Source organism: Chanodichthys erythropterus, chromosome 11 (assembly GCF_024489055.1).
Source record: "Chanodichthys erythropterus isolate Z2021 chromosome 11, ASM2448905v1, whole genome shotgun sequence".
Lineage (NCBI taxonomy): Eukaryota > Metazoa > Chordata > Actinopteri > Cypriniformes > Xenocyprididae > Chanodichthys > Chanodichthys erythropterus.
In genome coordinates, this window is record NC_090231.1 from 56,068,947 (window position 1) to 56,092,695 (window position 23,749).

General features: G+C 36.9%; 1 protein-coding gene across 3 annotated transcripts in view; it reads left to right on the forward strand.

The window, feature by feature from the left end:
• Positions 1-22,573, forward strand: part of usp47 (ubiquitin specific peptidase 47) — a 46,695-nt gene extending 24,122 nt beyond the window's left edge. Inside the window, exons 12-30 of one of the 3 annotated variants that reach the window (XM_067400121.1) lie at positions 235-393; positions 487-618; positions 1,525-1,601; positions 2,020-2,075; positions 2,232-2,344; positions 4,258-4,362; positions 6,198-6,254; positions 6,356-6,563; positions 6,715-6,830; positions 8,131-8,250; positions 9,784-10,549; positions 12,934-13,109; positions 13,247-13,327; positions 13,421-13,536; positions 17,576-17,694; positions 17,778-17,908; positions 17,996-18,043; positions 18,131-18,261; positions 20,771-22,573. In XM_067400121.1, the coding sequence (XP_067256222.1) occupies positions 235-393; positions 487-618; positions 1,525-1,601; positions 2,020-2,075; positions 2,232-2,344; positions 4,258-4,362; positions 6,198-6,254; positions 6,356-6,563; positions 6,715-6,830; positions 8,131-8,250; positions 9,784-10,549; positions 12,934-13,109; positions 13,247-13,327; positions 13,421-13,536; positions 17,576-17,694; positions 17,778-17,908; positions 17,996-18,043; positions 18,131-18,261; positions 20,771-20,945 (2,886 nt within the window). In that variant the 3' untranslated portion in view covers positions 20,946-22,573. The remainder of the gene's footprint in view (positions 1-234; positions 394-486; positions 619-1,524; positions 1,602-2,019; positions 2,076-2,231; positions 2,345-4,257; positions 4,363-6,197; positions 6,255-6,355; positions 6,564-6,714; positions 6,831-8,130; positions 8,251-9,783; positions 10,550-12,933; positions 13,110-13,246; positions 13,328-13,420; positions 13,537-17,575; positions 17,695-17,777; positions 17,909-17,995; positions 18,044-18,130; positions 18,262-20,770) is intronic. The other 2 variants (XM_067400123.1, XM_067400122.1) reach the window with 2 other exon arrangements.
• The last annotated feature ends 1,176 nt before the right edge of the window (positions 22,574-23,749 follow it).

Here is a 23,749-nt window from a genome sequence, read left to right on the forward strand (position 1 = left end):
TGCATTTTTAAGACCAAATAGATCAAATACTTTAAAAACTTGTTTCTGCATTGTTCCATTATTTTGCACTCTGCCCGTAACACAAGAACACTTCCTGTGTAAATGTCCCCTGATGCACGTGTCCGGTAGCCTAATTATTCATGGCTTCTTTACACTCGTTGATTTTGAAAGTATGTAGTTTTGAACAGTTTAAAACCATAATTTGAATGCATTAATCAAACATTTTGTCTGCAGAAATCACCTCAGACAGAGAGCTGCACTGACAGTGGGGCGGAGAATGAAGGAAGCTGCCACAGTGACCAGATGAGCAATGATTTCTCCACGGATGATGCAGTGGACGAGGGCATCTGTCTGGATAACACTAGCAGCGCAGAGCGGGTGCTCAAACCAAAGGTTACGTCACGTCCTCTCTGAACCCAAATGCTCAAGTGCTGTGCTGAAGTCGGAAGCTGAAAGATAAACATTCCTCTTCTGCCTCCTTTACAGAGCTCTTTGACCTTTGAACTCTTCTCGGTCATGGTGCATTCTGGGAGTGCTGCAGGCGGGCACTATTATGCCTGCATCAAGTCCTTCAGTGACAGCCAGTGGTACAGCTTCAATGACCAGCACGTCAGTAAGGTCAGCAGGCTAGCATCACTCTAAAAGTCAAGTCACCTTTATTTATATAGCGCTTTTTACAATGCAAACTGTGTCAAAGCAGCTTTGCAGTGATAACTGGTATATAATTTTGGCTGCACAGCAGATCTAAAAGAATAGTGTCAATGCAGGCAGATCAAAGCACTGTTGAATATCAAAAGGAGAAAGGAAAAAGTTCAGCCAAAAATGAAATCATAGGGTCTCATTCACTTATAATATTGTGGATTATTGGTATTTATACGCACAGGAGAACTTCTCACAGAACTTTTGCCTAATTCACAATACATGCATACACACATGAATTTGTTTGTAACTTCGTTCTAATATTAATGCATTTGGTGTGTTCTAATTAAGCAAGGTTAGTAATTTGCATAAAACATGCCCAAACCATCTCCATATCAGGATTTTCTGCACGACCATTCCTTTACAGCCTTTCGTCACTCTCAGCAAACATATAATGCTCTTGTCTCAAACAATGCCAAGTGTGCCATCCTCAAAACCAGTTCAAACACCTTGTATACAGAACCAGATTACAGACCTGTCATTAGCCAGCTGTACATACGCATATCTGCTTCTTTATGCAGAGGAACCTCGCAGCTTGAGCTATAATGCAGCTTCATTTGTTATCAGTGCAAAATATCAGCTTTAAGAAGTGTTCATGCTGCCTTAAAATTTTACATTTAGTCAAATTCAATTCTCTTAAGTGAGAACTTAGATGTTTGAATTAGTATAACGCTAAATTGTCTATATTTGTTTTTGTCTATATGTGTATATATATGTATATGTATGTATATATATATATATATATATATATATATATATATATATGTATATGTATATGTATGGAGGGTTGTAATTTGTGTTCTTGCCATCATGTGTTTGTTCCAGATCACGCAGGATGACATCCGGAAGACATATGGCGGATCCTCAGGGAGCAGAGGCTATTACTCCAGTGCCTTTGCCAGGTGTGTGAATCCTCCTAGTCCTACATTTGTGATCTCTGAGATGCCAAAGAAGACCTTTTGTAAAACACATTATAAAGTATTTGGTAACACTTCAGTGTAGGGAACATGTATTTGCTATTATTTACAACTTCTCTCTCAATTAACTCCTAATTTACTTTTTAATAGTTACTAAAATAATTTTTTGTAGTGTTTAAATTTAGGGATTGGGTAGGATTAAAGGATGTAAAATAAGGTAATGCAGAATAAGGCATTAATATGTGCTTTAAAAGTACTAATAAACAACCAATATACTAGTAATATGCAAGCTAATTAGTTAAAAGTGAGAACTGGATCCTAAAATAAAGTTTTACCAATTATTATTATTATTATTATTTTTATTTTTTTTTAAATCATGTCTTCTGCATTTATGCCCCAACAGCTCTACAAATGCATACATGCTCATGTACAGACTAAAAGACCCCTCCAGAAATTCAAGTAAGAGAATTGACATGGATATTTCTCTCTCTCTCTCTCTCTCTCTCTCTCTCTCTCTATATATATATATATATATATATATATAAGAAATTATCAATGATCTTGCTCCCTTTCTGAGATTCTGGAATTCAGTGTTCTCTGTGTGTGTGTTTGCAGAATTCCTGGAAGTGGAAGACTTCCCAGAGCACATAAAGAGACTGGTGCAACGAGAGAAAGAGTCTGAGGAGCAGGAGAAGAGGCAAAGAGAGATCGAGCGCAACACATGCAAGGTAAAGCCCCTGCACAGCACAAACAGTGCTCAGTTTTGTAACTGCATGCCATGGAGACTTGGAGGCTCTGTTCCAAACCCTAATGAACTGCCTACCTAGACAGAATTTTAGGCACCGTAGGCACTCGAAAATGCAAACGCTGTTCCAGCAGTGCACAACAGAAATTGGCCAAAATTCGGTATCTGAAGAGTTTAATTAAGGGTGTGTTCACACTGGTATCTTTTGGTTTCATTTGGTCCCAACCAAAAAAAGAAAATTACACATTTAGTCCTGGTTTGCTAAGCATTCACAATGTCATTTTTAACACCAAACCTAAAGATGCAAAATAAAAATAAAAATGGCTTTTAGGACATATATATCACGTCCTGTTTTTGGTTTTAGATGTCTTTGGTCCTCTTGTTTGGTGTGCACCAGGGTTTGGATGGCAGCGTTCACATTTATTCAAATGAACCACACTAACAGAGCAATCGCACAAATTTATTTTTTATCAAACCAAACCTGCCAAGTGTGAACTCACCCTAAGGCAGCATTACATATATTAGGCAATTCCAGATTTCATTGCTACAAACAAATTTGTACACATACAGTTTTGGTGAAACCAGGTTTGTCTATGTCAACTTAAACTGGTTTTAAATACAGATAAAACTAAATTAATTACTCTTTAAAATTCCAAAGCTCTACAAAATTATCTTCCTGATATTATATTTTCCCAGGGAACAAAAATAAAATGTTTTGAGAGTTATAAGTACCTGGATATTTTATTTGATAGTCAAATTAACTTTTAAGCCACATATTGATAAACTACTTTCTAAACTTAAGCTTAAAGGTTTGTATTTCAGAAACAGATCTTTATTTTCTTTTAGTGCAAGGAACTATTTGTTATCTGCAACCTTTTTAGCACTATTGTATTATAGTGGTAAAGACTATTTTATATGAATGCCCCAGTACATGATTTAAAGAAACTTGATGCCATTTTTCATAACGCTTTACGTTTTATTACTGGTTATAGCACATCATTACACTTTATATGATAAGTTTCCATCTTTGTATACTCAAAGAAGTTTTAACTGCGATTGTTTTAAATAAGTCTATTTGTGGTCTAACTCCATCTTGTCTCTCCGCTTTTCTAATGCACATGTCTGCTACAATCTTTGTTCAAATGATTGGTTATATCTTAAAGTTCCTTGGGTTAGAACGGAGCTAGGAAAAAAAAGCTTTAAATATGCTTCTTTTGCTTGGAATAATTTACAAAACATTTTAAAGCTGACTATGCTTTTAACAGATTATTGCCTGGTTTCACAGACAGCTTGGACTAGGTCTTAGTTCAATTAGGGTATTTAAGTAGTTTTTCTAAACATACCCTTGAAAAAACAAAACAAAAACATCACTGACTGGTGTGAATCTTGAGACAAAACAAAACATTTTAAGATACGTCAGTACAAGTTGCTTTCAGTATAAACAGCTTTTGGTGTATGTGTTTTATCCTTTGGTAAATTGTGATCCTTGATTGTGGGTTTTTTTTGTTTTGTTTTTTATGTGTATTTGTATGTTTATGTTATTTTATCTGCTTTCTTGGCCAGGTTAAGAAATGAGTTTTTAACCGGATGGATGGATGGATGGATGGATGGATGGATGGATGGATGGATGGATGGATGGATGGATGAGGGTAGTACTCATCCTGGTTCCATCAACAAAAACCCAATCATGTTTCCATTGACATAAACAAAACCTCGGCAGAATTAAAAAGCTAAACATAGTCTATAAACAAACTAGACCACTTTCACATGACACATTTTTTTTTTTTTTTTATGTGATGTGCTTTAGTGAGGTTCCTTGATGTTTTGGATGCTGCCTGAGTATCCAGAGAGTCAGTGTTTGGAACCGAGCCTGATTATTCTGTCCTCTTCCATTAGATCAAGCTATTCTGCATGCATCCAGTGAAGTTGATGATGATGGAGAATAAGCTGGAGGTTCACAAGGACAAAACTCTCAGAGAAGCAACAGAAATGGCTTATAAGGCAAGTAGTGTCTAAATTTCACCTGTGCATCAGATTGTCTAAGGTTAACATGGAAGAACCTTAAAAGGGACATCAGATGCCCATACCAGTTGGTATGATTCTTTAGGGTCTTCATGAAATGTCTGTAACATAATTTGTTTAAAATTCCTCAATAGTCATGTAAAACAACACCCTTTTTTACTTTGCTTGTCAAAGACAGTTCTGTTCTCAGCGACCTGTTTCGGTGCATGTCTCTTTAAATGATTATAAGCTACTGTTCACCCCAACCCTCTCTTCCGTGAGGAGTGCCAGAGCCGTTGAAAATCAGAGATGCGACATGCTTTGATCTCACCGTCATGTGGTCCGTGGAGCTCTCAATAGTTCCAAACAACTCCTTGCTTTCAATCTCTTTGAATGTGTTTAAGCAGGATATACAGCAGTTTCACTTTATTTGAAGCAATTCCTGGTATCTGCCCCCTCAGGCCAGAGCCATTTGTGATTTTGTGCTAAAATCACAATAAATAAATGTAAAAATTCACATAAAAAATAATATTTTCTCATTTTATTTGTCTTAACTTACTGTTTTAGTGAGTAGAATGAGCTGTTTGTTGTTTTTAGGATGACAAATGTTTTAAAAGCGTGTGAATACAATGGCCATTGAGAGGTGGTTAAGACAGCACTCAAAATGCTAGGGGGAAATGATGGTATCGTCACATTTTTTAAAAATAAATGGTACTTTTGATAACCCTACTTGCATCTGTGTGATGAATTGATGGCACAGCTCCATCCTTTAAATACAGCTTGGATGTGAGTCCAGCTTCGTATTGGCCCAGGTTTGTAAATACACTCCGACGAAAAGTGTTTGGCACACACAAGCAAGTTTTTGCCCTCTCTTTCTGGGACATTTCCTTCAAATATAAAATCAAAATTTCATCCGACGTCCCCTTTATAAACAGATCAACACGCAGTGCTTCCCACACATCAGGCCTCATTCATGAAACATGAATTTGCTTGTATATTTACGAAAGTTTCATGAATGAGGCCCATAGTCTTTACCTGGGCGGGCCGCCCAAGTATTTTTGGTGACACATTTTTGCTTTTTATTTTTTTTTATCCTCTTATGCTTTATCTGGCCGAGATGATAATGAAACCAACTGCGATCAATTTAGAGGCTTTTCACCGCCACTTTTCAAAAGCGCTCATCTGCGGTTACTAAGCATTCATGTGCCGCGTTCTCCATGAAGATGGAGTTTCAAGATTTAAAATAAGGAAATTGAGCTCAAAAGATGCAACATGTGAACGGCCCCCAAGTAAGTTGAACATCTCCCCTCGCTCTACGCATTTCACATTTGCTTGTTCTGTGTGCGCGAGATCTGTTTACTTCCACTGACAATCCACTGCAGAGACCCACAGAGACACGGTGAATATTTCACAGACAAGACCAGGTATTTGTGTGTGTGTGTGTGCATTTATAACAGCAGTTAGCCACACCCAGAAAAATTAATGGATCTCTGTGGGCCTCTGCAGGATGTATATGGTAATTACACTTTTTTTTTCTATAAAACTATTTCCTACCGATTTTTCTCTAACCAGCAGATGTCAGAATTCTGTCCCTAACACCTAGATCAATATCCAGAAACAACTTCATCATTAAAGATCTTCATTAAAGCTTTTTCCCCATAAAAATGTAATGTTTCATATGCATGCTAATGGTGTAGTTGAGGAATTTTGTGGTAAATATGTAAAAAAAAAAGTACTTCATATCCTCCAAAACAGTATAATTTGTATCAAAATGTATTTCAATAAATAAAAACATTGTTAAAAGTTGCACATCATTTGTTGTTTGTCACATGTAGTTGACCGTTTTTTCGCCGTGGGTAATGGGAGGATTTTCCACCCGGCGACCACCGCAAGTATATTTCAAACCTGTGGGAAGCACTGCAACAAGCTTTGTCTATCTGAATTCATCACTGATTGGTGTTGTTGTGTTTGTCTATGCACATTGTGTGATCAGCTGATGGATCTCGAGGGAGTGGTGCCACTGGACTGCTGTCGATTGGTCAAATACGATGAGTTTCATGAATACCTGGAACGTTCGTATGAAGGCGAGGAAGACATGCCCATGGGTTTGCTGCTCGGCGGGGTCAAATCTTCATACATGTTTGACCTGCTCCTGGAGATCCGCAGACCTGACCAAGCCTTCCAGCCCTACAAACCTGGAGGTAACTACTGAGCTGACTTTTCTGAACATTAATCCAGGTCTTTATTGTCATGTCACTTTGCAGTTCTCTGACTTCTAGAATTCTCATTGTGGTTATCCTTTCAAAACCTCCTCACTGTAAACTGCTGACATTGTTTGTGTGTTGATTGCAGAGGTGATGGTGAAGGTCCATGTGGTGGATCTGAAGAGCGAGTCAATTGCTGCTCCAGTCAGCGTCAGAGCATATCTCAACCAGACCATTACAGAGTTTAAGCAACTCATTGCACAGGTACAGATTCTCATTTCTCAAAAACGTATCAAGGGCACTTTCCATTAATAGGGTTAACATTTGTGGCCCATTTTTTAAGCAAAGAAAGCCCAAGTGCAATGTTTTTGAGAAAAAGAACAATTAGAAATACTAGATAAACTGTTATCTTACATTAAATTGTAATAATGTAAAAGTACCCACTTAAAATAACCATACAACAATCTGTTGAATTGATATTACAAGTCATTGTAGATTTTTTTTTAAATTATCAAAGCCAAAAAAACAGCCTTTAGTCTGAGTAATTTAGGCAAAATCTGCAGTTCTTTTACCTTTTTATTTTTACTTGCATCTGTGTTTCTTTAAAAAATATATTTTATTTGTATTTTCATGTTCATTTCGAGTGTTTATTTTATTTTTTATATTTATTTATTTTACTTTGATTATTTTATTTGCCTAAAAATAATCACAGAAATGAGTGCTTTTAACCCACATTTTGTTAGCAGATTAGCAAACATGTAATATTTGTCTAATCCCTGAATTCTTCACACTAATATCTGGAGATTCTCTGAAGGGAAAGCATCTACTTTCACTGATACTTTGTAGAATAAGAAAACATATGCCAGATATAATTTAGGACTTTCAAGCACTGTTTTGTACGGAAGAGGATTAGGGCCAAGCAATAATAAAAAATTAAAACCATCTCGAGATTAAAGTTGTTAAATTTCGAGAAAAAAAGTCAAAATAAAATGTTGAGAATAAACTCTTTAAATTACGAGGAAAAAGTCGTTAAATTACGAGAACAAATTTGTTAAATTATGAGAAAAGACTCATAAGTCATAATTTAATGAGTTTATTCTCAACATTTCATCTTGACTTTTTTCTCATAATTTAACGAATTTGTTCTCGTAATTTAACGAATTTGTTCTCGTAATTTAATGACTTTTTCTCGTGATTTAATGAGTTTATTCTCAACATTTTATTTCAACTTTTTTCTCAAATTTAATGACATTTTTCTCATAATTTAATGAGTTTATTCTCAGCATTTTATTTTGACTTTTTTCTCGAAATTTAACAAGTTTATTCTCAACATTTTATTTCGACATTTTTCTCGTAATTTAATGAGTTTATTCTCAACATTTTATTTTGACTTTTTTCTCGAAATTTAACAACTTTAATCTCGAGATGGTTTTATTTTTTTATTATTGCTTGGCCCTAATCCTCTTCCGTAGATTTGTTCTCTATTTGTGGAAAGTGCCAAAGACTATTGAAACACATGTCTGCTTCTATCTTAACCTCCTGTCACCTGGTTGTGTGTTCTCAGGCCACGGGACTTTGTGCGGAGACGATGCGTGTCGTCTTAGAGCGCTGCTATAATGACCTTCGGCTTCTTTACGTGCCCAACAAGACTCTGAAAGCAGAGGGTTTCTTCAGGAGTAACAAGGTTCACTAGTATAACACTCACTTTTTATTGGCTCTGTTCCAAAACTTAGTGATCTGCCACGCTGTCTACATCCTAACCAAAGTAGAACCCTTTTAGTGTTCTTGTTACATGTGTTTGTTACATGTACTTACAGTAGTAATAACAGTAAACTATGCACAATTACATGCAACTAACCCTAAACCAAACCCTACTCCTATTCTTATTTTAAGTACATGTTGTTCATTAATGTTACTCAGTACTTAAATGTATAATTACACTGTAAAATAAAGTGTGCCCTTGTCATTCAGTTATTGCTGCTCCAATAAGGTGTATGAGAAATTTCACTATCTCTCCCAGTTAATTCCAATAGAATTTGGTGTTAAGCATTGTTGCTAAACTGGTCACATGATACTTGAAGCACAAAATACACTCACTAAAAAAAGTACATTTTTAATTGTGGAACATTAAGTAAACTAAAGAAAAGTATTTTCCAAGTATACTTTATGTAGAAATATGCTAAAATCAATGTACTAGTAATATAAGTGTACTATTTCATACTTCTTTGGACTAAAGTGGCCCTCTTATTTGTTCATAATATAATACTTTTAAGTCTAAGTTTAAGTGTACCAGTAGTAGACTTAACTGTGTAAACTGGTAAGTAAACTGGTTTACTTCTCTATTGCAACTAATACTACAAGTAAACTTATTGTAGTATAGTTCAACTTCACACTACTGTTAATACAGTTAAGTTATCTATGCACTTCTAACTGACTTTTTAGTTTATCAGAATACATATTGATGAAATATACTCTCAGTAGACTACCAGTTTAATAGCTTTTATATGGAAAGTACTCTATACTTAGTGAACTTAACATCATATTTATAGTTTACTCATACCACCGTGTAAGAATTGTTAATAAAATCCACCAAATGTTTATCTGAGGTTGGTTAATAACACTGTGTACAAAAAAGATGAATTGCAGTTCCACTCATGTGTTATTCACTCTATGCTTTTCCACCCCAAAGCTGAAACTTTTGCATTCGCTCATTTTGCATTTGTGTTCTCCTGAGAAACTTTGCATTTGCTTACAGAGCTTTTGTGATGGAAAATATGAGGTGGGAGGAAAACTATATTTCAGTGCTTTTGTGAGCGAACACATACTAAATTATACGTTTCTTTAGTATTGAACAAATACACCTCTGCTTTTCTGTATCCTTCAATTAAATTCAAATCACATTTATTTGTATAGCGCTTTTTACAGTATATGTATAGCTTCAAAGCAGCTTTACAGAACATGCATGTCAACATTACAATTTGGAGTGATCTGTTATCAGAGGTGACTTTGAGGTGACAAATTATGTAATTTCAGAAATGCACATATACAAATCACACAGTTGGCTAACAATCTATTAATTTAAACAATGTATTAAGGCAGAAACAATGAGCTCATTAAGTAATTTTCACAATTGTCTAAGATTTTTTTTACTTCATTGCCACTTTCAAAACGTCTTAATTTTGCTTATTCCTATAAACTGCTCTTGTTTTTCCCTCAGGTTTTCGTGGAGAGCTCAGACTCGACAGATCATCAGGTGGCGTTCACTGACTCTGTTTTGTGGAAGCTCTTGGATCGCCACGGGAACACAATCAGACTGTTTGTCTCCCTGCCCGAGCAATCGCCAGGTTCTTTGGCCAATAGAACTATTTGCCCCAAAGCCAGCGCTGACTCTGAGGACTCTTTTGATGGGGCGAAGGGCAGCAGGAAGTCAGTGGAAGCCATTCTTGAAGAGAGCACAGAGAAGTTGAAGAACCTTTCTTTACAGCAGCAGCAGCAGCAAACCTCCAGCACCAGTGACAGTCAGAAGAGCTCCGAACACAGCGACTTCGAGCATATCGAGTCACCAGCACAGGAGCCGGACACCGCCTCACAGCCTTCACAGACGGAGAACTGCACACGGGTCGCCTCTGACATGGAGAACCAGTTCCCCTCTGAGGAGCGCTCGGACTCAGACGTCAATAACGACCGCAGCACCAGCTCGGTGGACAGTGACATCCTGAGCTCCAGCCACAGCAGCGACACGCTGTGTAACGCAGACAGCGGCCCGCTGCCACTGGCTAACGGCCTCGACTCGCACAGCATCACCAGCAGCCGGCGCTCCAAAGCACACGAGGGGAAGAAGGAGACGTGGGACACGGCGGAAGAAGACTCGGGCACGGACAGCGAGTACGACGAGAACGGCAAGAGTAAAGCTGAAGCCCAGTACTTGTACTTCAAAGCAGAGCCATACTCTCAGGAGGATGGATCCGGAGAAGGACAGAAATGTAAATTTTCTCTGGTTGTTTTTTTGTTTTATTTAAGAGTGAAAGCACTGTGATCATATACACACGTGCAGCTCGTGATATGGTGTTTTTCAGCGTCTCAGAGCGGCTTGGGTCATTTACTGTGAATCAAACCGCTCTGAGACACTAAAAACAACAGCTTGTAAATGAACACAGTGCCTCACTTCACTCTTTTAAAATGCATCAGTCTTTCCATGAAGAGAGCCATAGATGCTGGTATGGCAACGAAAACAAACTTAAATGGCAGGACATATATTTATTTAATTAAATCGAAGCCTTCGCAAAACGTCTATGACATTTAAAAGGATAGTTCACCCAAAAAATGAAAATTTTCCCATGATTTACTCACTCTCAAGCCATCTTAGGTGTATAGATATATACACCTAAGATGGTGTAAATTTTAAATATATCTCAGATGGAGATATATTTAAAAATATCATGACTCTTCCAAGCTTTATAATGGTAGTGAATGGGGGTTGAGATTTTGAAGCCCAAAAAGTGCATCAATCCATCATAAATATAATCCATACGGCTCCAGGGGTTAATAAAGGCCTTCTGAAGCGAAGCGATTGGTTTTTGTATGAAAAATATTCATTTTTATAACTTCATTAACTATAATAACTAATTTTGGGCAGACGGCCGTACGCATCGATTTGCAGTGGAAGTGTGACCTCTGACCTGACGCCTGACGTAATGACGAACACGGAAGTGCAGAGGATAGAGCAAAACAAAACACCGGTCATGATTAAAGAGAAATGTTGGAGGAATTGGGAAATAAGAGTTTGTTGCATAGCCATATTTGTTTGAACCGCGAGAGGCGTCCGAGCTTACGATACCGCGTCAGGGGTTACTCTTGTGGCGCAAGTCGACTAGCGCGGTATGCATACGGTCGTCTGCCAGAAGCTAGTTATTTTAGTTAATAGAGTTTTAAATATGGATATTTTTCTAACTAAAACCCATCACTTCAGGAGGCCTTTATTAACCCCTGGAGCCGTATGGATTATTTTTATAATGGATGGATGCATTTTTTTGGGGTTTCAAACCCCCCCCCCCCCAAAAAAAAACATTCACTATCATTATAAAGCTTGGAAGATCCAGGATATTTTTAAATGTATCTCTGATCATATTAATCTGAAAGAAAATAGTCATATACACCTAGGCTGGCTTGAGGGTGAGTAAATCATGGGATAAATTTCATTTTTGGGTAAACTATCCCTTTAAGCCATGTCACGATAACAATTTTTTGAGGTATCATGCATTTAATGCGGCATAAACTGCCAAATAAATTAGAAAACTTGATGGTTTAATTTTAAAATTTAGATAAAGATATTAGTATTGTAAATTTATAGCATACGGAACAATTACTTTATTGATTAATTAAATTCCTTTTCTTTCTTTTATTGTATAATAGTATTAATCAGTTTTTTTTTTCTTCTTTTCAGACTATAAATTTACAATAGTACATTTTTCATTTTCCCTCAAATTCTTCAGCCCTAAAATAAAGAATTAAAAAAATATATTTTTATTTTCAGTGCAGATGCACTGCCAAACAAAATCACCCTGATCATTCAAAATTGATTAAAACTTTTCAAATATAACTCATCTTAATTCATCTGGTGAAAATTGCTGTATTGTTTCATATCGCAATATATATATTGCAGAAAAAAACAAATATCTCAATGTCAGTTTTTTTACATTATCATGCAGGTTTAGTCCATTGGCTGGTAACCTTTTTAAAAATGGCAAGTATATTTATTTACATTAAAATTTAAGGATTTTACCCTGTTTTTTTTTCCTCTCCAAAGATAATAGAAAAAAAAAAAGAGGTTCAAACAGTTAAACTAAAGAAAAGCGCCTTAGTGACTGTTGTGTCGTCTGACAATGTTTACCACAGGGTAAAATTTTTCTGCTGAAAAAAGAAAAAAAAAATTAAACCAGCCTGGTCAGGTAGGAAGACCAGCTAAACCGGTAAACCATCTTAGGCTGGTTTATGCAATTTTAAAGAAGTTTAAATAGGAAGGCAAAAAAATAAATAATAATAATAATAATAATAATAATTGGACAGTTTTTAATATTTTTTAAAATGCAATTTTATCCTGTGATGGTAAAGCTGAATTTTCAGCATCATTACTCCAGTCTTCAATGTCACATGATCCTTCAGAAATCATTCTAATATGCTGATTTGCTGCTCAAGAAACATTTCTTCTTCTTGTTATGAATGTTAAAAAAACGGTTGTGCTGCTTAATTTTTGTGGAAATCATGATACATTTATGCAGGATTCTTTGATAAATAAAAAGTTCCCAAACTTAACAGTACAGTAGTTCATGCTCTTCAAGGTTAACATTGGTAATATGGTATGTTTCAGGTTTACTTGTCCATGTTGACAAGAGGATCACACTGGCTGCATTCAAACAGAATCTAGAGCCGTTTGTTGGCGTTCCCTCCACTCAGTTTAAGGTCTTCCGTGTTTATGCCAACAACCAGGAGTTTGAGAGTGTGCGGCTCAATGAGACGCTCTCCTCTTTTTCTGATGACAACAAGGTGAGTTTGTAACTTTATATTCTCCTGTGCCAGCTTAACATTCAAAGACAACCATACTGAGTTGTTCTTGCAGTTCAATTTGCCACCACTAGAGGTACATAAATAACACACTGTTTATATGCACTGCCGTTGAACAGATCACGATTCGATTGGGACGTGCACTGAAGAAAGGAGAATACAGGGTGAAGGTGTACCAGCTGCTAGTTAATGACCCAGAGGTGAGCCACAAAAAATCTGAAATATAAATGTATTCTGAAATCGCCAAAAAATATGTTTGTGCACATGTAACATGTATTGTTTTGTTTCAACAGCCCTGCAAGTTCCTTTTGGATACTGTGTTCGCTAAGGGTATGACTGTTCGGCAGTCTAAGGAGGAGTTGCTGCCTCAACTCAAAGACCAGTGCAAACTGGACCTCAGTATAGACAGGTGAGCTCATGTCAAACATATTTCATTTTTTCCTCCCTCTAAGGTCCACTTATGTTAGTCAAGATTTTTTTGCACCAGAATCAAACCTTTGAGACTTCTATGTAAATATCCTTTATGATTGGTTAATCCAGTGGTTCCCAAACTTTATCTGCTGGCCCTCATTTTGTAGAGAAATATTTTCAAGCCCCCCTCCTACATGCCACCCACACAGACACTCTCAAACATGACCTTATCTTATATGATTTATTTGAAACATTGTAATTAACACAGTACTACAACTAATCAACTTCATCAGGTTTCTCTTTGTGTTCATGATGTAAAGTGTCTATCTTGTGTACTAACTTGTTTGACTTCAAACTATCAGAAGCTAATATTTTGAGGCATACAACAGACTGAGGTCTCTCTTCATTGCCCGCTGTTTTACTGGAGAATCTGACGGTGAGATTTGCCTTGTCAAATTTTTTTGTCTTTAAAACACTGGACCCGACGTTAATCGTGTTCAGCCGCAGCCGCTCGAGGCTGTCTACAGAGCGAACATTGCAAATCCAGTGCTTGGAGTATGTCAGAAATAGAACTGGGCATCAGTTTACTGTTGCGCCACATCCATCGCAGATAGCATCAATGAATATAATGGGTTCTATTTGTTTTTGTCGTGTTCCACCGCTTACATCTGGCACTTGTGTCCTTTCACAAACTTGTCCATAATTAGTGCAGAACCCTGCATTATTGTACATGCATACTTTATTGTATGTGTTGCATAATCACAGATTATGGATTTTTGCAGTTTAAGTGGTGGTCAAACTACACTTTTCATTCCATTGATTTCCATCTATTCATATTAGACTTAAATCGCGATAATGAATATGCACGATATTGTAATCTTGGGCACTTTAGAATACCGTAAATAATAATTTATTACCAATTATTAATTTTTTATAAGGCAATTAAGAATACTTTACCTGTCAATCGTATAAAATGCACAACACCGCTGTATTCTGCGTCAAAAGGACACGCGCTCAGATGTAAACAATCCCAACGTGCACGAGAAGCACATGGCGGAACCAGTGAAGGAGACGAGCTGAATGAAAGTGCGCGTTCACTCTCTGACAGCAGAGGGCGCTGATGGAACAGCAGCATGCAGCGGTTACCACGGAAACCGTGCAAACAAAGTAACTGTGCTAGTGAAGTTTTTAAAATGCTTCAAGCAGCCATAAATTTTTTTGTAATCTCAGTGTTGTTCATCACAGCACCGAATACTGAATACTTAAAAAAGACTTAAAAGGATATTTATTGTCAAACGTAAACATTTTTATATTTTAATCTGGACTACAACATGCCCTAATGATTAGAAATGTTCTGATTATTTGTTATTGTTCAGTAAAACTTTGAAAACATACAGCTTCATTAATTCATTATCACTAAACTGACAATAAAAATACTTATAAAGTATTAATTATTAATAATAAATGTTAATTTCTTAGTTACTATTTAATAACATTACTAAAATCAAACTAACTTATTTAATGGACCTGAGATAAAACTAACAATGATCAGTTCAAATGTATCAAATGTATCTATTGCTCAATCTTAGTTAATGCATTAAATAGAGTAAAGTGTTATGTTGTTCTTTATAGCCTAATTCTTTAGCATTTTAATCTGTTTGAAAATTTCAGTCAGTTGTTTTTGTTTGAGTTCTTAAACCTGTTAAACTGACAAAAATAGTTTTGCAACTTATTTTAATATCGTGATAATACCGTATACCGTGATAAAAGCTTCATCAATTAATCGCAACATGAAAATGATACCGTCACATGCCTAATTCATATGCATGTGAATGCGGGAGTCGGGAAACCTAAACTCATGCAAATTTCGCTGCATTTCAAATTTCAATTTTGGTGAACTCTGCCCTGCGAATTTGTATCTCGTGATGACGTGTGCCCAATAGAAGATGGACCTCTTGGCTGATTTAAAAGAACATAAACTTTAAATCCGCAGGATTGCAGCCATCCTAGGTGTATATGACTATCTTCTTTCAGACGAACACAATCGGTGGTATATTTACCCAGCTTTATAATGGCAGTGAATGGGGGTTGAGATTTTGAAGCCAAAAAAATGCATCCATCCATCATAAAAATAATCCATATGGCTCCAGGGGGTTAATAAAGGCCTTCTGAAGCGAAGCAATAGGTTTTTATAAGAAAAACATCCTTATTTCAAACTTTATTAACTATGATAACTAGCTTCCGGCAGATGGCCGTACGGGTCAGTTTGCATTGGAAGAGTGACCTCTGACCTGACACATGACATAATGACGAACGCGGAAGTGCAGAGGATAGAGCAAAACAAAACACCGGTCATGAATTACAAGTCTAAAGTGAGAAATTTTTAAAATAAATATTGGAGGATTTTGATATTTTTGTTATATTTGAACCACGAGAGGCGTCTAAGCTTCCGAAACTCCTACATCTTGCGTCAAACATCGCTTCACGGCTTACTCTTGTGGCGCAAGTGGACTTGCGCAGTATGAGTACGGTCGTCTAGTGTAAGCTAGTTATTTTACTTTATAAGGTTTTAAACATGGCTTTTTTTTTAGAAAAAAAACATCACTTCGCTTTTATTAACCCCCTGGAGCTGTATGGATTATTTTTATGATGGATGGATGGATGGATGCATTTTTTTTTTTTTTTTTTTTGGCTTCAAAGTCTCGACCCTTATTCTCTATCATTATAAAGCTTGAAAAAGTCAGGATATTTTTAAATATATCTCCAATTGTGTTCATCTGAAAAAATGAACATTTGATGTTTATCTGCTTACCCCCAGTGCATCCAAGATGTAGGTGACTTTTTTTCTTCAGTCAAACGCAAATGATGATTTTTAACTGCAACCGCTGCCGTCTGTCAGTCATATAATAGCAGTGGATGGGAACTTCAACTATAACAGTAAATAAAACTTGCTTAGACAAATCAAAATTAAAACCTGCAGCTCGTGACGACACATTGATGTCCTAAGACACAAAACGATCGGTTTGTGCGAGAAACCGAACATTATTTATATAATTTTTATCTCTAATACACCACTATGTCCAACTTCGTTCAGCTTCCGGTTAGTGAGGTCAAAAAACGCGTTCTGAATACGGAAGTGATGTCTCGCCCATATACTTCAATGAGCGCGAGACATCACTTCCGTTGTCAGAGCGCGATCAGACCTCACTTGCCGGAAGCTGAACGAAGTTGGACATAGTGGTGTATTAGAAGTAAAAAATGATATAAATACTGTTCGGTTTCTTGCACAAACCGATCGTTTCGTGTCTTAGGACATCAATGTGCCGTCACGAGCCGCAGGGTTTAATTTGGATTTGTCTATGGAAGTTTTTTCGACTCTTATTGTTCAAGTTCCCAATCACTGCTATTATTTGACTGACAGACGGCAGCGGTTGCAGTTAAAAATCATAATTTGCGTTCGACTGAAGAAAAAAAGTCATCTACATCTTGGATGCCCTGGGGGTAAGCAGATAAACATCAAATTTTCATTTTTGGGTGAACTATCCCTTTAAGTGCTGCGAGTAGATTGCTTATTCTTAAGTTTTAGATATGTTGAATTATGTTTTTAAAAGCAGAGTTTGACGTTATATTACGACCGTTGCCATGTCTGCTCAAAGTCTAGTTTGACCTTGGCTTTAGTTGTAGATATTTTAAACCCCTCAAAGAAATGTAATGGAAAACCATAATATTAAAGTCGGCATGGGATGCAAGTTGCGATAGTCTTTTCTTCACTATTGTGGCGTATATCTGAGTGAGACGGAGTGATGCGTCATTTGTAATAAATACTGCAATTTTGGTTCCATGGTGAATCATCTGAAATTGAGATTGCTGTTGTTGTCGCAGGCCTGACTCATTAGTATTGTGCAACAGTTTTTGACGCACATCCACCTTCTGACACATCTCAGTGCTTCACTGCAGCAACTGACCTTTCAAATGCACTGGAAGAGGATTAATGCATCAGAATACAAACAAGATGTGTGTCGCTCCGTGTGTCACAGGTTTAGACTCAGGAAGAAGACCTGGAAGAACCCAGGCACAGTGTTTCTGGATTATCACGTCTATGAGGAGGACATCAACATTTCCAGTAACTGGGAGGTGTTCCTGGAAGTCCTTGAAGGTGAAGACATGTTTGTCATAAATGTTCTATGCCTAATCCAGCATCCCATATATTTCGTCAATCATTGATTTCCTTGCTTGTAGAACCCGAGCGGATGAAGTCCATGTCTCAGTTAGCGGTTCTGACCCGTCGCTGGTGCCCAGCCCAGATGAAGCTTGAGGCCTTTCGGGAGGTGGTGCTGGAGAGCAGCAGCGTAGAGGAGCTCAAGGAGAAGGTATGCGGAATACGGAATGTTCCTGATGAATGCTTAGAATTCCCAATTGTCATTTGAGTGTTCATCTCATATATTTTGTTTCCTCAGCTCAGTGAAATGAGTGGAATTCCTTTAGAAAACTTGGAGTTTGCCAAGGTACAGCAGTCTTTTTGGATCAGATTTAGTTGAGTTTCAGGTGCCCTTCTTGCAGTGCCTCAGAAATGTGTCTTGTTTTTCCTACAGGGACGAGGAACTTTTCCTTGTGACATTTCAGTGCTGGAGATCCATCAGGATTTAGATTGGAATCCTAAAGTCTCCACTCTCAATGTCTGGCCACTCTACATCTGTGATGATGGCGCTGTGATCTTCTACAGGTAAAGCCTTTCCCTTTCATGAATAGAATTGGTCAATATTTATGTTTTGAAAGGAAATTCTATTTAAAAGTGCACCTAGTATGCTTTTTTTAGAACATTTACCTTTCATGTAGTGTGTAATATAGCTGTTTGTGAAAGTCTGCAAAGTTTCAAGTGCAGATAAATAAACTTATTGTCACCTAAAAGAAAGAATCAATTCTGAACTGCCAAAATGAGCAATTCCAGTCTCACTTCCTGCACAAACCTATGTATGTTTGTAACACATTTGCATAATGCAAGCCTATGGTTTTCATTGGCTCCCTGCGAACAACGTCTGCTTTGTCCCGCCCTCAAACACTGTAGTTGTAACTGAGATTGGAAGAGTTTGTGTTGTCGACAGGTCGGGAAGACCTTTGATGCATGTAAACCTATTGTAGGAATCTAGGAGACCAAAATTAGGAACCTTTAAAAAAAACATAATACAGCCAATTTAAGATATACTATGGGCATCTTTTTAAACTGTTTGAAGTTTAAAAATGCACATTTTCAGAATCGACTAGTCAGTGAGTTAGACTACTTTGATTCTAGTAAAGTTCTTTATAATTAGGCTAGTTGATGTTACGCTGATTATATTATATTATATTATATTATATTATATTATATTATATTATATTATATTATATTATATTATATTATATTATATTATATTATATTATATTATATTATATTATATTATATTATATTATATTATATTATATTATATTATATTATGCACAGCTAAAGTAGTTCCAGGCAGGTTTTGACCACATTTAGTTCAATATCACTTTGCCAAATGATTTGTTATTTCAAAGGTCCTTACAGCCTAAAACAGCAAAAGAACCAAAACCCACAACAACACTGAACAAGCAAAGAAATATAGTAAACAATAGGATAAAAATGACAAGTTATTTCCATGGTTTTTTTTTTTTACACAAAATTACGTTTTATTATGTATGGAAAGCACGAACTCTCTTTCTTCCTCTCAAACACACACACACACACACAGTACGAACACAAACTCACACAGAAACATGTTGTCAGCGCTGCTCTGGCGATTTTATCAGTAAAATAGTTTAACAACTTAAAAGCAACATGACATTTCACTAGCGAGGTAATAACAGCACTGTTATTGAAGCAGATAAACTTACAGTTTCGCTATTAGTAGAGACACTGCTGCCAAACTCTGACTCATGTAATTCACACATGCTTAATCTCTCTCTCTAACTGCATTAATAACTGCATTATTCTGCTATCAATAGCACAAGCCTGCATATCTAGCTCTAAAATGACGTTTTGGAATTAGCAATTGAGGCTTGGGATTATGAGTAGGAAATTAGTCCTACACACAAGAGTGTTTTAAGGACAAAAACCTGACGCGTGTCTTGAAATACAACATCTGAGCAGTGTTTTGACGAGTGGTAACTGTAGTATAAGCAGAATAAATGACTCCGGGCCGTTGAATTATTGAATTATTGAGGTGTAACGTGGCCGCATTACTACCTAATAATTCAAAGGCCCGTCGTCAGTTATTCCTTACATATTACATTACATTTACATTAAAGTAGCTAAAATACCTTTTAATTCAACATTAACATGTTACTATTAAAGGGTTAGTTCACCCAAAAATGAAAATAATGTCATTTATTACTCACCCTCATGCCGTTCCACACCCGTAAGACCTTCATTAATCTTCGGAACACAAATTAAGATATTTTAGTTGAAATCCGATGGCTCAGTGAGGCCTCCATAGGGAGCAATGACATTTCCTTTATCAAGATCCATAAATGTACTAAAAACATATTTAAATCAGTTCATGTGAGTACAGTGGTTCAATATTAATATTATAAAGCAACGAGAATATTTTTGGTGCGCCAAAATAAACAAAATAACGACTTATTTAGTGATGGCCGATTTCAAAACACTGCTTCATGAAGCTTCGGAGCGTTATGAATCTTTTGTGTCGAATCAGTGGTTCGGAGCGCCAAAGTCACATGATTTCAGCCGTTGGCAGTTTGACACACAATCCGAATCATGATTCGATACACTGATTCATTTATGATCCGATGCTTCCTGAAGCAGTGTTTTGAAATCGGCCATCACTAAATAAGTCTTTTATTTTGTTTCTTTTGGCGTACCAAAATATTCTCGTTGCTTTATAATATTAATATTGAACCACTGTACTCACATGAACTGATTTAAATATGTTTTTATTACATTAATGGATCTTGAGAGGAAGTGTCATTGCTCCTTGTGGAGGCTCACGGAGCCATCGGATTTCAGCTGAAATATTTTAATTTGTGTTCTGAAGATTAACGAAGGTCTTACGGGTGTGGAACGGCATGAGGGTGAGTAATTAATGACAGAATTTTCATTTTTGGGTGAACTAACCCTTTAAAGTTGAAATAAACTAACTGAATGACTTTAACCAGTGATTGAGCAGTTGCTTGTTGGTCAACTTCTCAACCATCCATCACCTCTTCCACCGCCACAGGGACAGCACCGAGGAGCTGATGGAGCTGTCCGAAGAGGAGCGCAATGAACTGATGAAGAAGGAGAGCAGCCGCCTGCTGAAGACGGGCCACCGGGTCAGCTACTCCCCCCGCAAAGAGAAGGCCCTCAAAATCTACTTGGATGGAGGGCCCACCAAAGACCCTGGACAGGACTGAGAGGAGGGGGGGAACTATCCTTCCCTATTTTCTATCTGACCTGCCCGCTGCAGTGTAGCGCTGCCTCGCCAGCGACCCTGGCATTTGGGCCCCACGTTGAATCAACGTCACCAGTGCTGTCCGGCTGACGCTCTCTTCTTTGAGCTCCAGAACGCATAGCGTGTCTCAGAGTACTATTGTGCACCATAGTTTATTGTACTGTAAAGTTTAAAGGGAAGTGCAAAAGCTATTTCAAGTTCAATATCATTCAGATAAATCAATTTAATAATACAGAGATGGGTGCGCTCGTTAGAAGAAAGGGGGCAGTTTGGGAGACGTTTTATCGCCCTCTTCATTTTGCACTCTCAGTGCGCCATCTCCATTGATTTTCGTCCCGTCGTTCTGCATTTGCTGTTTGTCCATCACTCACTCTATGATTTTGAGATGCGATCCAGCACATCCAATTCTCACTTTTTCGACGTCCGTCATCCCCAGTCTATTCAGCACTCGAGCACAGTGCGTAACGCATCCAGCCACCTCCAAACTTCCATTTCGTAGAGCTCTTCGATCGACTCCAGTCGTAGTGTGACACTTTCACTTGACATTACATTTTGGGTATGATGCTCTCACTTGAATATTGGGATATCTCTCCTTTTGTTTATTTAACACATAGTTGTGAAATTAAATGCTTCTTTTCTGGCTGAAGAGCTTCTATTCTTGCAGTTCATGCTTCCTTTTGTGTGTGGGTGTGGCTAGCGGTTTACACTCCCACTGACTGCTGAAGCCCCACCCATTTTATAGAGAGCTCCACCCTCCTCCTCTCACTACACTTCCTACTGGGGCTAATGACACTGGTACATATGAATTGCAAGCCTTTAAGAGTAGGGCGACATGAATCAAGTAGTGTGCTTCGTTCACCCGATTCATTTTTTTGTAAATTATTTCACTTCAGACTGATAATGATGTTAGGTCTTGTGAGTGACTTTTAATGGCACGTGTTTTAATTTTTTTGATCTGTACTCAGCTTTTCTTTTTTCCATTTAGACATGTCCCTGTGTTTCTTTTTCATTTTTTTTTTTTTTTTGTTTTATTTTGTTTTTATTTCTGCACAATGTGAACAGAGCCTGTGGGTTCAGATGTGGCAGGTGTGTGTGCGCGTGTGCATGTGTGGAAATGCTTCCCGCTGCTGTTTTTGCGTAGCTGGAGATCAGAGGGTGCGGACGCCCCGCTGCAGGAGCGCCAGTGTTGGAGCTCGACTGAACCACCGCAGGTTCCTGGGCTCCTAATGCTGCCACAAGCTGTTCACAGTAGACATGCCAATACTGAAATAAAAAGCAACTATCAATCTCTGTCTGCCTGCCTTCAGGTTGACGTGTATATATATATATAGAATTTTATGCATTTTATGGGGTCGTATGAGGAATCAAATATGGTAACACTTTATTTTAACCCTTTCATGCACGAATTATGATAACCTCAGTCAGGATTTATTTTCCCTTTGTTTCTATTACTCTTAGGGCATGAACCAAAATTTGGAATATTTTTTTTTGTCAGAGATTTTCAGATGTCCGCTTTAGTGGACTGAATGCGTTTATGGTAAATATACAGTAATAACACAGCAATATTGTGTGTATTTAACAAACCAATGAATACAATTATATAAAATCATGGGAAAAATATAAAATATATACAAAACATATTGCAAATGCAACTTCAAACAAGTTGATGCGTGTATTTGATATCAACATTACAAATTGTAATCAGATTTGATGTAAGGAGAAAATGCGTTACAAGTACCATGCATTACGTAATCAGATTACTTTTTCGGTGTTACAAGTAAAGTCATGCATTACAAGTAATGTGCAACATGTAATCATATTACTTTTTTGATGTGACATGCATTTCAAGTAACGTGTATTACGTAATCAGATCACGTTTTTGGTGTTACGAGTAATGCATTACAAGTAAAATGCATTACGTAATCAGATTACTTTTTTGGTGTTACGAGTAATGCATTACAAGTAAAATGCATTACGTAATCAGATTACTTTTTTGATGTAACAAGAAATGCATTACAAGAAACGTGTATTACGTAATTACTTTTTTAATGTAACGAGTAATGTATTACAAGTAACATGCATTACGTAATCATTACTTTTTTGGTGTTACGAGTAACGCATTACAAGTAAAATGCGTTACGTAATCAGATTACTTTTTTGATGTAACAAGAAATGCATTACAAGAAACGTGTATTACGTAATTACTTTTTTAATGTAACGTGTAATGTACTACAAGTAACATGCATTACGTAATCATTACTTTTTTGGTGTTACGAGTAACGCATTACAAGTAAAATGCGTTACGTAATCAGATTACTTTTTTGATGTAACAAGAAATGCATTACAAGAAACGTGTATTACGTAATTACTTTTTTAGTGTAACGAGTAATGTACTACAAGTAACATGCATTACGTAATCATTACTTTTTTGGTGTTACGAGTAACGCATTACAAGTAAAATGCGTTACGTAATCAGATTACTTTTTTGATGTAACAAGAAATGCATTACAAGAAACGTGTATTACGTAATTACTTTTTTAGTGTAACGAGTAATGTACTACAAGTAACATGCATTACGTAATCATTACTTTTTTGGTGTTATGAGTAACGCATTACAAGTAAAATGCGTTATGTAATCAGATCGCCTTTTTGATGTAACAAGAAATGCATTACAAGAAACGTGTATTACGTAATTACTTTTTTAATGTAACGTGTAATGTACTACAAGTAACATGCATTACGTAATCATTACTTTTTTGGTGTTAC